This window comes from Trachurus japonicus, chromosome 9 (assembly GCF_045865225.1).
Source record: "Trachurus japonicus isolate A0001 chromosome 9, Traja_1.0".
Taxonomy (NCBI): Eukaryota; Metazoa; Chordata; class Actinopteri; order Carangiformes; family Carangidae; genus Trachurus; species Trachurus japonicus.
Window position 1 is genome coordinate 23,830,880 of NC_140915.1, and position 12,939 is coordinate 23,843,818.

General features: G+C 39.6%; 1 protein-coding gene and 1 pseudogene across 2 annotated transcripts; both read left to right on the forward strand.

Annotated features, from left to right (window-relative positions):
- Positions 1-1,219: 1,219 nt before the first annotated feature.
- Positions 1,220-3,155, forward strand: LOC146981450 (beta-1,3-galactosyl-O-glycosyl-glycoprotein beta-1,6-N-acetylglucosaminyltransferase-like; annotated as a pseudogene). Its single transcript, XR_015036589.1, has 4 exons — positions 1,220-1,748; positions 1,866-1,959; positions 2,128-2,543; positions 2,654-3,155. The product of XR_015036589.1 is annotated as a beta-1,3-galactosyl-O-glycosyl-glycoprotein beta-1,6-N-acetylglucosaminyltransferase-like (transcript).
- A 4,631-nt stretch (positions 3,156-7,786) lies between these two features.
- Positions 7,787-11,748, forward strand: rfk (riboflavin kinase). The gene is made up of 4 exons (XM_085786654.1): positions 7,787-8,357; positions 9,603-9,754; positions 10,509-10,611; positions 10,925-11,748. The coding sequence occupies exons 1-4, from the start codon at positions 8,276-8,278 to the stop codon at positions 11,095-11,097; spliced, it is 510 nt and encodes a 169-aa protein (XP_085642780.1). The 5' UTR covers positions 7,787-8,275; the 3' UTR covers positions 11,098-11,748.
- Positions 11,749-12,939: the final 1,191 nt, after the last annotated feature.

Genomic DNA, 12,939 nt, shown 5'->3' on the forward strand with positions numbered 1-12,939 from the left:
GGTTTGTCATAATCCCCCGACCAGAACAAATGCAGGATGTACTGTACTTACAGTATAGCATCCTATGCACACAGCAGCTTTCAGCCAGTCCTGTGCTACCAACTAACTCTAATTTTAAAGATAGTGTGTACAAAGGGATGGACGCCTCACTGCAGAATGCCTCCATCACCCATATATCTTTCATTTAAAGATTTACATTAGAAGACTTACTCGATCAGTACAATGGTATAGTTATAACAATGCTATTCTCCTATCTGCATTGATCTTCTCAAGGATGTAAAGTTCAGGAATTAGGACAAGAAAAATATAGCATTCATCAGTATCATCAAGCTTCTTCTTCTTTTTTGTAGCTAAGATAAGAACTTTATTAGACCCTTGATGACCCCTAAATGTGTGTATATGTGTATATATATATATGATAAATTAAGATTATTATAACAAACATCCATTACACACTGTTATGTTGCCTCAAGTCAAAAAAAAGTCAAGTCAAAAGTCAAAAGTCAAAAAGTCAAAATCATTTATTGGTCTCCCGAAGGAGAAAGTCTCTCGGACAGAGAGCAGTGCTGCGTCACAACAAAGACAAAAACAGTACAGGGGAAAAGCAGCAGAGAAGTACTAAAAACATACAATAAAATGATTAAAGTGCAATATGCCTCAGAAAAGTACTAGTGGCAGATGTGTGGACACGCAAACATTCATACACATCATCACACAAACTGCTCATTCATAAAGTTAATGGACAGAGGGATGAACAAATTTTGAGGCGATTATGCCTGCAAACAACACGCAAACATTCATACATATCATCACACAAGCTGCTCATTCATAAATTTAATGGACAGAGGGATGAATGAACGAGTTTTGAGGCGATTGTGCCTGCAAACATTCATACATAACATCACACTAACTGCTCATTCATAAATTTAATGGACAGAGAGCCTCACTAGACACTATACACAAAGTACAGTTGAAGAAAAGGGAAATACATTTCAGCTTTGGAAAATGGAAAAGTATAGTTTGATTTGTTAATTGTTTGATTTGAATGACTGGCCATATAAAGACATATAAAGACAACAAAAACTAACCATTTACATGGCAACAGGAAGTTTGTATGTCCACATTTTTATTTTACCCTTAAAACGTGTGTATAGAATGGATGCATTCACATCTCTTCTCTTCTCTTATTTTCTTGCAGGGACAATAACTGGCAAAGCAACTGATCACCCTGGATCCAGAGAGGAACTTCTCTACACACTGTTAAATATTATAAAAATGCTAAGTTTATTGTAATGATTGCAGGTCTTAGACACGTAATATTTCATAAGAAGAAACAGAAAATCAGTTAGTATTTGTAAGATATTTAAATCTGAGTGCACGTGGGCTATATACAGAACTCACTCTGTTAAAGTTTCCTTGTTAAGACTCTATTCTCAAATAATGAATCTATTGAACGGGGGCTGGCTGCCACTGATGCTGAAGATCAGTCTTGTGGCGGGAGCAGTATGGATGCTTTCCCTACTCATTCACCCAAAGACAAGCTGGGCTCCTACTCACATTTTCGGGTATGACTGGTTGGAATACACCGATGCTGATGGTGTCGCAGACACATTGTGCAACTGTTCAGCGATCCTGAAGGGAGACGAGGAGGAACTGGAAAAAGCCAAATTACTGAGCATCACTAGAGACTTTCGCAAGAGCATTCACTTGCCCAATGAGTATTACATTAATGAAACCAGAGACTGCAGGTGTGTTGCTCTAAACGATTAATACATGCTGTCTAAGACAGTTAAATATTTATTTTACAGAAATGACTACCTTGTGCTATTTGCTTATTGTTCATTTATCTTGTTGTTTATTTACAGGGAATTCAAGTTAAGCAGGAAATACCTAACAGTTTCGTTAAGCCAAGAAGAAAAGGACTTCCCACTGGCTTACTCTATAGTCATTCATCATAAGGTAAATTCTAAACCCTGAATCTAAATTCAAATACATGTTAAAACTGTGAAGTAGCTCTGAATACTTCACAGAAGCCACCAATGTCAATTAAATGGGCAATTCACAAATGTCACAAATTAAATTCAGTTGAATAATCAAAGGCATCATTTATTTTTCCATGTACTGTAGGTGCAGAACTTTGAGCGACTGCTGCGGGCCATCTATGTTCCTCATAATCTATATTGCATCCAACGTTGGACAAAAAAGTTCAGAGCCCTCGTTCTTCTCTGGCTGTCATGGCCACTTTCTTCCTGTTTCCCAAACGTTCTTCATGAGTCAGTAATCTGTGAGTGTGGTCTATGCTGCCTGGCCACCGCGTCCAGGCTGAACCTTAACTGTATGGCTGACCTGTATAATTGCTAGCACAAAATGGAAATACTTCATCAACCTTTGTGGCCAGATTTCCCCCTGAAAACCCAACTTTAGGGAGATGGTGAGGATGCTGCGTTCACTGACGGGCAGCCACAGCTTAGAGTCGGAACAATGCCTGATAGGAAGAAGTCAAGGGTGAAAATAATGCCTCATAAGATAGTTAATGGAAACATCCCAGGAACGTCTTTTTTAAATATCTGAGTTACATATTGTTACTGGTTTGTTAGCTAGCAAAATCTCTCTATTCAGATTGACCTAAATGATCATAAGCATTTCAACCATCTCAGGGGACAGGAAAGGCAAAGGATCCACCTCCCTTCAACCTTCCCATTTTGTCAGGAAATGCCTACATGGTGGTTAGCCGAGGCTACATCCACAGTGTGTTGGAGGACAGCCGAATACAGACTCTGATCGAGTGGGCCAAAGACACCTACAGTCCAGATGAATTTCTCTGGGCAACCATTCAGCGAATGAATGGAGTTCCTGGTTCATCGAGGCCCCACCCCAAATATGACATGTCAGACATGCATTCAGTAGCACGGCTGGTGAAGTGGCAGGGGCATGAGGGGTCAGAAGATGCTGTGGAGGAAGTGTACCCAGAGTGTAACGGAAACCATGTCAGGGGAATCTGTGTATACGGCCCTGGAGACTTAAAATGGATGATTGAGCAGCATCATTTCTTTGCCAATAAGTTTGACATGGACACTGATCCTATTGCCATCTACTGCTTGGAGAAGTATCTGAGAGAAAAGGCACTGGCTGAGTTATATTAGGTCTACTACTGAATGTTTCTGTTGGCTTTTCTATTGAGGTCAAGGAGCAACAAGTAGGAAGCAGACAAGGCACAAGGAAATAACTTTTGCTAAAATGAAGGGATCAATGAATAGCCTTGATGGGTTTGCTGCTGCAATGAAAGCTAATGTCATGGGTGTGGTACTTTCAGTTTAATTAATTCTGCAATGTGTGGTGTATGATATATACTTTTTAAAAGACTGTTGAGGAGGAACAAATCTTTAATGAGGTAAAACATTTTACATACTTTACAACTAATTAATATCTTTCAAGCCACAAACAAATGTATATAAATATAATAAAAAGGCAAATAAAATAAATGTCAAATAAATGTGGACACCTGCACAGTGGGCAGTCCCTGTACTCTACCTGTCCATTTGTTTGTGAAGAAAATATTTTCTCATCACTCAGAGAGGCGAGAGGCGAAAAAGAACAATCGGTAACACTTTACTTGAAGGTAGCGTCATAAGAGTGACATGACAATGTCATAACAGTGTCATGTCACAGTCATAAACGTGTCATAAACATTAAGTCAATGTCATTAAACATTTATGACTTGTCATTAAGTGTCATTCGTTTTTGTAATGACAAGTTGACATTATTTTGGTTGTCTTGATTATGACAACTTGACATTAAATTTGTTTGGGATGTCCTTATTATGACAACTTGACATTACTCAAAGTGACATTACCAGAAAAGGGCCTTGTCATGGACTTGACATTATATGACAACTTGACATTAATGAAAAATTATTCTTGTTGTGCATTGTTGTTGAGTTGACATAAATGATTATAAATTAGATGTGTGCATTCCGTTACAGAACAAATCATCTAGCACTTGGTCTAATGTTGTTTGACGAGGAATGTGGACAGGATAAACCCAAAACTGACTGTCATGACACCATTATGACAGTGTAAAGAAGAAATTCTCTGACCTCAAGTAAAGTGGTAGCATTTTTATTTGTCATTTAACCCATATCATGAAAGATAAACTGACTGTCATAGACACCAATCATGACAATGTAATAATTTTTTCACATCACGGTAAAATAAACAGAGATCAAACATTTTATGATATGCATTTGAAATTATAAAAAACAATTATAAACCTGACAAATTAAATAAAAACACAATAATAATAACAACCGAGTGTCCTAAAAAACCAAAAAAATAAATCATATGTCAATTTTCCAGGTGGAATTTTAATGTCAAGGCATATGCCTTGACTTCAGCTGCAGCGCTGCAGTAGTAGCCGGGACGGTCTGCAGGCCCCGGCTACACTGTAGTGGTCTGACCCAGGGGTGGGTTTTTCACACTCAGGTTTATTCCTGTATGATGGCGACATAAAACAAAATGGATGTGAGTGAATCTTCTCCTACCACAAAATAAATAAAATACATTTAGCAAGTAGACAAGTACATGGAGGACGCACTACCACATGCACACCACACACACACTCACGCACGCGCACACACACACACACACACGCGCACACACGTACAGGGAGAAATCGCGGCAAAATAACTTTCTCTCTCCTGCTCAAAACGGTTCTTAAAACATGCTACTCGACAGAAAACACCACAAACACATCTCCAAACAGTTTTACATTAACATTCTTTCGATAAATTAGTATTAAAACTCATCAAATATAACTTTTCCGTTCCGGAGCCTAGTAGCTACATTACCTCAATCAGTCAGGAACAGCACAGACTGACGAGAGAAGGGCAGTGTTGCCATGCAGATGAACGCTCCCTACCTGAGAGTCAGCAGAAGATGTGAGTCCTCTCACTTCTCGCAGTTGTTGAGACTTTCCAAAGTTAAATTACCTATGTTGGCTAACGGTCCGTGTACTTCGCGGCCATTCGATTTTTCCTTTAAACAGAACTGTCAAAAAACGAAAGTAAGCTGGTAATTTGGTTTTTCCCGTTTTCAAAAACAAAAAAACAAAAAAACAAAACTTCAGGGCTCTGGTTTTTTTATCGTTTATTTTCGTTTTTTTTTGCTTTTAAAACCAAAAAACGAGGAGACCAAAATCAAATAACGGCAAATTTTTAATTTTGATTGTTACAAAATCTCTCTTTTCGTTTTTGATAATAATATTATCGCTGATGACAGACCGGAAGTGTCTGGACTTCAAAATAAAAGCCCAGTGCATTGACTTATAGCCAAGAAAAAAAAAAAAACTTGTTTCCCCCTTGTAAATGTTGTGTTTTGAGCAGGTTTTGAGCATGTGCATACAATATCGCAGCTGTTTGCCGCCTGATAACGTGTTGTGTTTGTTTATAAAATATATATAATAATATAAAATATATATATATATATATATATATATATATATAAATATGATCTGCTGCAGTACTGCCAGGGCCACCGCTGGCGGGCTGGGTGCATTGAATAGACCATACTCCTACTCCCGACTCATTCTGACCCTTGAGATCTCCAACCCCGGGCATATATTTGGCAGGTGGCAGCTTACCCTTTTATGGTTCTTTACTACTCTTTTTCAGCCACATGAGATCCAGTCCCGCCAGACCTCAGGTTTACAGGACAGGGAACTAGCTCCTCGCCGGATGAATCTACACAGTTTTCCCACTAATGACGCCCCATTTCAAAACTCATTCCGGCGCCAGCATACAATTTATATTGATTGATTGATATTGATTGATATTTGACCAGTAGTATTTGACTCTTACTCAAGTAGCCTACTGGGGTCGAGTACGCCCATCTGTCCATCTCTGATAAAACATCAAAAGATTGAACAGGTAAAAACGGGGCGACCCCCAAGGGTATGGTCGCAGTGCGACACCTGCTGGTAATTCTTTGTAAAATGCACAGCATGGATTGAGAATAAAAGTTGTTATTGGATCCCCGGGGTGTGGAGAGAGGATTGTACACATAATGTTTCAGTAAACATCACACTGGAAAGAAATATTGTCACTGAATGTAATCTTAACAATGAATATTAATAAAATTGTATGGCTGGCGCCGGAATGAGTTTGAAATGGGCCGACATAGTGGGAAAACTGTGTAGATTCATCCGGCGAGGAGCTGTCATTTACGCGCGACTATTACGCACGTAGCGGTAGGTGATTCCCACTAGTTCCCCTGACTGTAACCGAAGTCTGGACTGGATCTCATTGTGGCTGAAAAGAGTAGGTAAAGAACCATAAAGGGTCTGCCACCTGCCAAATATGCCCCGGGGTTGGAGAAATCTCAGGGTCAGAAATGAGTCGGGAGTAGGAGTAAGGTCTAATGCACCCTGCCCCCAGCGGTGGGCCTTAAAAAAAAAAACTGCAAAAAAGCAGATCGTAATATATATTTATAAACAAACACACACACGTATCATCAGCGGCAAACAGCTGCGTAAATGTATGCATATGCTCAAAACCTAACTCAAAACACAACATTACAAGGGGGAAACAAGTTTTTTTTTTTTTTCTTGGCTATAAGTCAATGCACTGGGCTTTTATTTTGAAGTCCAACGCCCTTTTCCGGTCTGTCATCAGCGTTAATAATTATTATCAAAAAACGAAAAAAGGATAGAGAGATTTTGTAACAATCAAAATTAAAAATTGGCCGTTATTTGATTTTGGTCTCCTCGTTTTTGGTTTTAAAACCAAAAACCAAAAAACGAAAAAACCAGCCTGAATTTTTGTTTTTTTGTTTTTTGTTTGAAACGGAAAACCAATGGCCGCGAAGTACACGGACCGCTAACAGTCCACCTGTTTTTTGTTAAAGAAAGAATTGCGAACAGACTCAGTGGATTTGCAAATGGGGGTCCCTGGCCAGAAGCTGATGCTAGTTAGGGGGGCTTGGCATGGGAACGTTTGGGAACCCCTGGTTTGGCCTAACGATAGCTAAGGAACGCCCCTGAGAGCTTGCTTTCAAAGCTGTGAATACCATATAGGCCTATTAAGGTGAATACAGGAGAACTGCCACTGACACGCTGCTTTCAAGGGCAACATGAGCCTACTGCTTCCTTAATTCAACATTCACAATAATGCACATAAGAAAAATTATTAGGTCTTGATTATCCTTGACTACCCATGCCTTTATTGTGGTTTAGCCTATCTCTGTTTTCTTTTTCCACTGACATAAATTTTTTCATATTTTTTCTCATTTGTCTAAAGCCTGTGTGTGACATGTTTTATTTTGATGTTCTACCGGCCGACTCTGAAAGGGCCACCGTCTGTTTCCTGGGCAATGGTTTGGTTGCTTGAAAAGGATATGTCAATGTCACCCTCTTGTGGTTAGAGTCAAACACCAAACTTCACAGGTATCAATCAAGGGTTAAGTGGGCTACATCGACATAAGGATAATTCAGCATTATAATAGGCTAGTATCATTATGATAAGACAAATTATCGACTGGAAAAAAGGTCGTAGCCTAGGTCCTATATACTTCATTGAAAAATAAACGAAATGCTAAAATTATTTGTAGGTCATAACATGTAGTTCCCATCTGCCCGAGGAGAAAACTTTGGCTTTGTGAGTACATCCATCTCAAAATTTGCTTCACCTTTCCCTCCGTAGGTCGGCGAATTCATGGATGTATTAGATCCATGGGCGAATTTAGCAATCACTACATTTCCTACAACACCTGAAGGCAACACGTGACCCCGGCCGGTCACGCGTTGAATGACGTCGGCAGAAGCGTTGCGGACGGAGAGTTGCTACACATGTAACATCACTGGCTCGCTACGGGCACCGGGGCTTCATTCCCACCGTAATACAGCGAAGTGGACCTTAGAGGACCGGGGATTGTCACACTTGAAGTACAGTATAATCAACACACTCGGTTAAAACCTCATTTCAGGAAAAGGAAGCATCTGTTGACGCTATCAGCAGCTAGCTTAGCTAGCATAGCTGTTGAACTGTTACCACTGACTGTTCATTGACCGAGGTTGAACTTTATCCAGAGAGAGGAGGCGATTCAGGCGGGTGAAGCTACAGCTAAACACAAGGACGGACTCTGAAGTCCACTAGGGTCACGTTTCAGTGTTGTGCTAGCTGTCAGAGAGGAGTTAGCCCACAGCCGACCAGTCCGACTTCCTTGTGCGGTTCGAGGTCATTCTGCAGCGTCCACCCGAGACGGCTACGTGACAGCGGGCAGTCATGAAGAGTCTTCCCTTCTTCTGCCGGGGAGAGGTCATCAGAGGCTTCGGGAGAGGGAGCAAGGAACTGGGGATTCCCACAGGTGAGTTGTTCAGCTGTCATTAATGCGGATGAGCTTTTCAGGAACACGGTCGATATTATGTATGTAACCAGGGGCGTTTCTAGACACTCTGGAGGCCTTAACCCCCCCACACCCCATATATAATATCTTCCTCTTCCAAATACAAATTAGTAACATTTTGGACAGAACAAGCTGATTGACTTTCAGTAGAGTTGATGTTGATATCAATATTTGAATTTGAGGAATGCATGAATGTACTGCTGATGGGAGAAATTAACTTTGGCGTTGGTAGCACTAACTTACTGTATGCAGTTATGCTGTGCATACGATAACATTGTGCATAATATGCACAGTATACAGCCATAGGCAACATCATGTTGTCATTGATATGGACCAATGTCAGCTGTCTTGAGGGGGCCCCACCTTCCAGCTGGGGACCCTCCCTAGGCTATTGCCTGATTGCCCTGTTGCAACACCTCTGTACGTAACATTAGGTTAATCTGAATCACTCACTGCCCTGGAGCCAGATTAAATAAAAGGCAAGGTAATCGAGATACATCACTAGTAGCACTTGAGTAACTATATTTGTCAGATTATGAAAGAGCTGCCATTAGCCAAAGTAATAAGGAGCCATGGCTGTTCCAGGACTGTGCAGTTGTTTCACGGCTTATATGAGGTCAATTGATATTAAATAATTTAATCATCCTATGATGTCACCCCCTTGTTAAACAAGTTGAAAAGCAAATCTAAAGTTGTGATGATTGTTAGCTTAATATAGGCAGTTTCAATATTTGTTTTCCTGACCCTGACATTTACCTACCTATGACATGCAACATTTAGCAGTACTTAGTGGATGGAATCACAAAGTGTGTTTTTTCCCTTTCAGATTGTGGTTCAGAATGATAATTCAGATTTCAGTGAAGATGAAGATACTGAAACATAATCTACACACATTGATGCACAGGAAAAGTTTTCAAAGTGCAGACAAGACCCCCCCGAAATAAACAGATAATAAACAAAAGTGAATTCAGTTGAATATAGGAAGACCAAATAAAGCTTTTCAGAGTAGTTTCAGGCGTTTTCCTCTTGTAACCATCAAAATTTAGCTGTAACAAATTTGATTCTCCCTTTATAATAGAACATTTTGTGTACATGGTTTTCTAGCCCTGGTTATCTGCACAGCTAGTGGGTTTCGTCTGCTTCAAAGAGCCCTTGAGCAAGGACCTAATTTGATTTGAGATTTTCCTTTCTCCCTCCGATCCTTAGCCAACTTCCCAGACTCAGTGGTGGAAAATCTTCCAACAGATATCAGCACAGGAATCTACTATGGCTGGGCCTGTGTGGGCAATGGGGATGTCCACAAAATGGTTATGAGCATTGGCTGGAACCCTTACTACAAAAATACCAAGAAGTCCATGGTAAGTACAAGAAAGGTGGCATTAACTGCAGACTGTCTGATGAAGAGATGGGGGAGAAAATATTGAATAGCAAAAGAAAAATGTATCACCAAAGTTGAAGTTCCTGTACTACCATAATCTAAACAGAGTCCTAAATGAATGCATGTATTCAATGAAGTGTGAGTTCATTCATGGTTGCACTTGAATGCTAATTGCAGAATGTTTCAGCTTTTCCAGAGGTCTGAATTGGTCTTTTCAGGGAACCAATTTAGAAAAAAAAGTGGAACAAACTAAATTAAGTAGTTTCAGTAGTTCATAACTCTCGTGATCAACTCCACAGCATTCAAGAAGCATCGTGAAGAAAAACACTGAGATGGAAAAGGAGACAAAATATTGAGAATGGCAACTTTGTGTGTGGTGAAAACTGTTGAAAACTATGTTTTGCTGGCACTAGAAGACTAAATTAGAGGATCTGGTTTGAGGTTTGGTATCTCCATGCAAAAGTGGAAAGACCATTATAAAATAAAAACCTTTATGTTGAAAAGAAAGTAGCAGCTAATGCCAGCAATTTAACACTTGGAGTTACACCCTGCACACTAAAATCCGATATCTTTTTGTAAGTTCTTGTGCTTAAAACATCTCATCAATTTATTCAAATGTTGTTTTATACTGCACTTGTAGTAGTACACACAGGCTTTTTCTCAGCATATATATGGGAAGGTTAATTGATATTTCACTGGTGACAATAAATGTAAATAATATTCTTTCATTCTAGGAGACCCATGTGATTCACAAGTTCAAAGAGGACTTTTATGGGGAGGTTCTCAGTGTTGTCATGGTGGGCTACATCCGACCAGAGAGAAGCTATGACTCTCTTGGTATGACACCGCTCCTCGTCACACACACACACACACACACACACACACACACACACACACACACATACTTCATACCCCCAGATTTGATTTCACAGTTTTTTCCTCTTCACCCACCGTCTTACCCCCTTTTCTCTACTCTCTTGTCTTTTCACCTCCTTGAACCATTATGACAGTTTTGACTGTTTTATTGCTGTTGTTTGTCCTCTTTGTGATCTTGTTCAGATAAGCGCTTTATAAATTAAGATTATGTTTATTGTCATTATCACACACACACACACACACATATTAATTCTGCATGTGTCTATCCCAACAGAAGCCCTCATTGCAGCCATCAACAACGACATTCAGGAGGCCAAAGACAAGCTGGAGCAACCAGAGCATCTCAAACTGAGAGATGACAACTTCTTCACCAGCTCTCCCAGCTCGTCGTCAGCCCTGCCCTCCAGCACAGCGTCAACGTCACAGACCATTATGAATGGTCACTGACAGCTGGCTGTGACTGCCTCAATTTGCGCATGAGCTCACGCACACACAAACACACACAGATTTCTGTGTACACACAGGTTTGTGTATTAGTACTTGTTAAAAATGCACAGCCTCATTCTGAGATTTCTCAGCTCTCGCCATGGCTGCACATACACATAATCATAAACCACCCATCTTTTTTATTGTTTTTTTGTTTGTTTGTTTTACTTTGTTAGTGTAAAAGTTTGTTTTTTCTTCCCCCGGTTACAGTCATCTAATAGATGATGTTTGATCACTTATATTTACACCAGATTGCGGTACTCTGCTCCTGCACACAGCGTACACTACCTGCTGTATATTTGGAATCTTTTGTGAATCGCTACCTACAATAAAACACAGATCATGTTGACGGTGGTGATGAAAGTGACCAGAAAACAGAAACAGTTTTTTTTTTTTAATATGTGAATCTTTTAGGAGCAACACAAATATATCCTCCGCTCTGTCTGTGGACTCATGTCACTCATCTAGCCAAGGCCGTGAGTTTGTCTGAGTGATTTTCTGTTTAGATTCATTTCTGTCAGATGGTTTGAGAGACAGTCTGGGCATTATTATCTGTAACAAAAACACGGGTTGCACAGTTCGATGGCTTTATGCAGCAATATGACTAAATGCAAAACAACCTGTAGACAGGGAGATTAGATAATCATGTAAATGATTGGTATATCCTTTCTCTGTTCTTTCATTTTCCTCTTGAGGAAATGTCTTCCCCTTCCAGTCTTGTGCTGTTTATTACTGCCCTTCAAATGAATGTCCTTCTTACATTGAATGGTTTTCTTTTTTTTTGTTGATGCATTATGGAGAACAAACCTGAATGCTCGTAGGAATGGCTGAATAACCAGCAGCAGCTGAAGTCATGAGAATGTGCTTCAAATGTGTTTTACACATGGGATTTTTAAATTTCAAGATACTTATATGATCAGATTGTCTTTTTTTCGAACTTCATCTTACCTGATGCTCAGACCCTCTCAGTGGGTTTGATGCAGATAGTAAAACATTAATAGGTGAGATGAATTGAAGAAAAATGACATCCACAGCTGCACTCATATTTACAGGGAGCCACACACTTGGAAATGGACGCTAATGCAGATGTTTGAACAGAAAAGCCTAAGATCTCCATATCTATGAACACATATTACGGTTTAATTTATTAATTCCATTGGGTCTTTCAGAAGTTTGAGAAAATGTATTCAAAACCTGACAAATGTACACAGAGTACCTCTTACAGTGTCTGTGTGTGTGTGTGTGCTTGCACCTGTTAAGCCTTTACATTACATGAAACAGTGAAACATTGAACCACTGAGTGTATACAATTATTTGAACTGCTGTAAATAATTGTTTTAAATTAGTGACTTCTATGAGTCCAGCTATGTGATTTTAGATTTTAAGTCTGCGTTTTATTTTATTAAAGTGTTACACAGGAGTAAACTATATGAGTGCATTTTATGAATGTTGTTATTTATCATGTACCAGCGGCTTTGATCGTTTCACAGGAAGAGTGAAGCTGTTTTTGCCTGAACCTTTCCTGTTGTCAGTCTGATCATCTTTTCAATCAAGTTTCCTTACAAAAGAAAATTCAGATGAAGGAACCAAAATCCTTGAAGCAAATAATGTTGACTGATCCCTTCTTCCCTTCCCTCCTACTTAAAGCTTTAATTTGATACTGTGTACTATAATCCATTATGTTTATTGATCAAGGCACTTACTCAATAGAAAAAATGTCACTAACCACACGTTGCAAACCTATCAAAGATTTTATGCGGGAAGCTTTCAGATGGGTCAGATGTTTTCCAGGCTGTTGCAGAT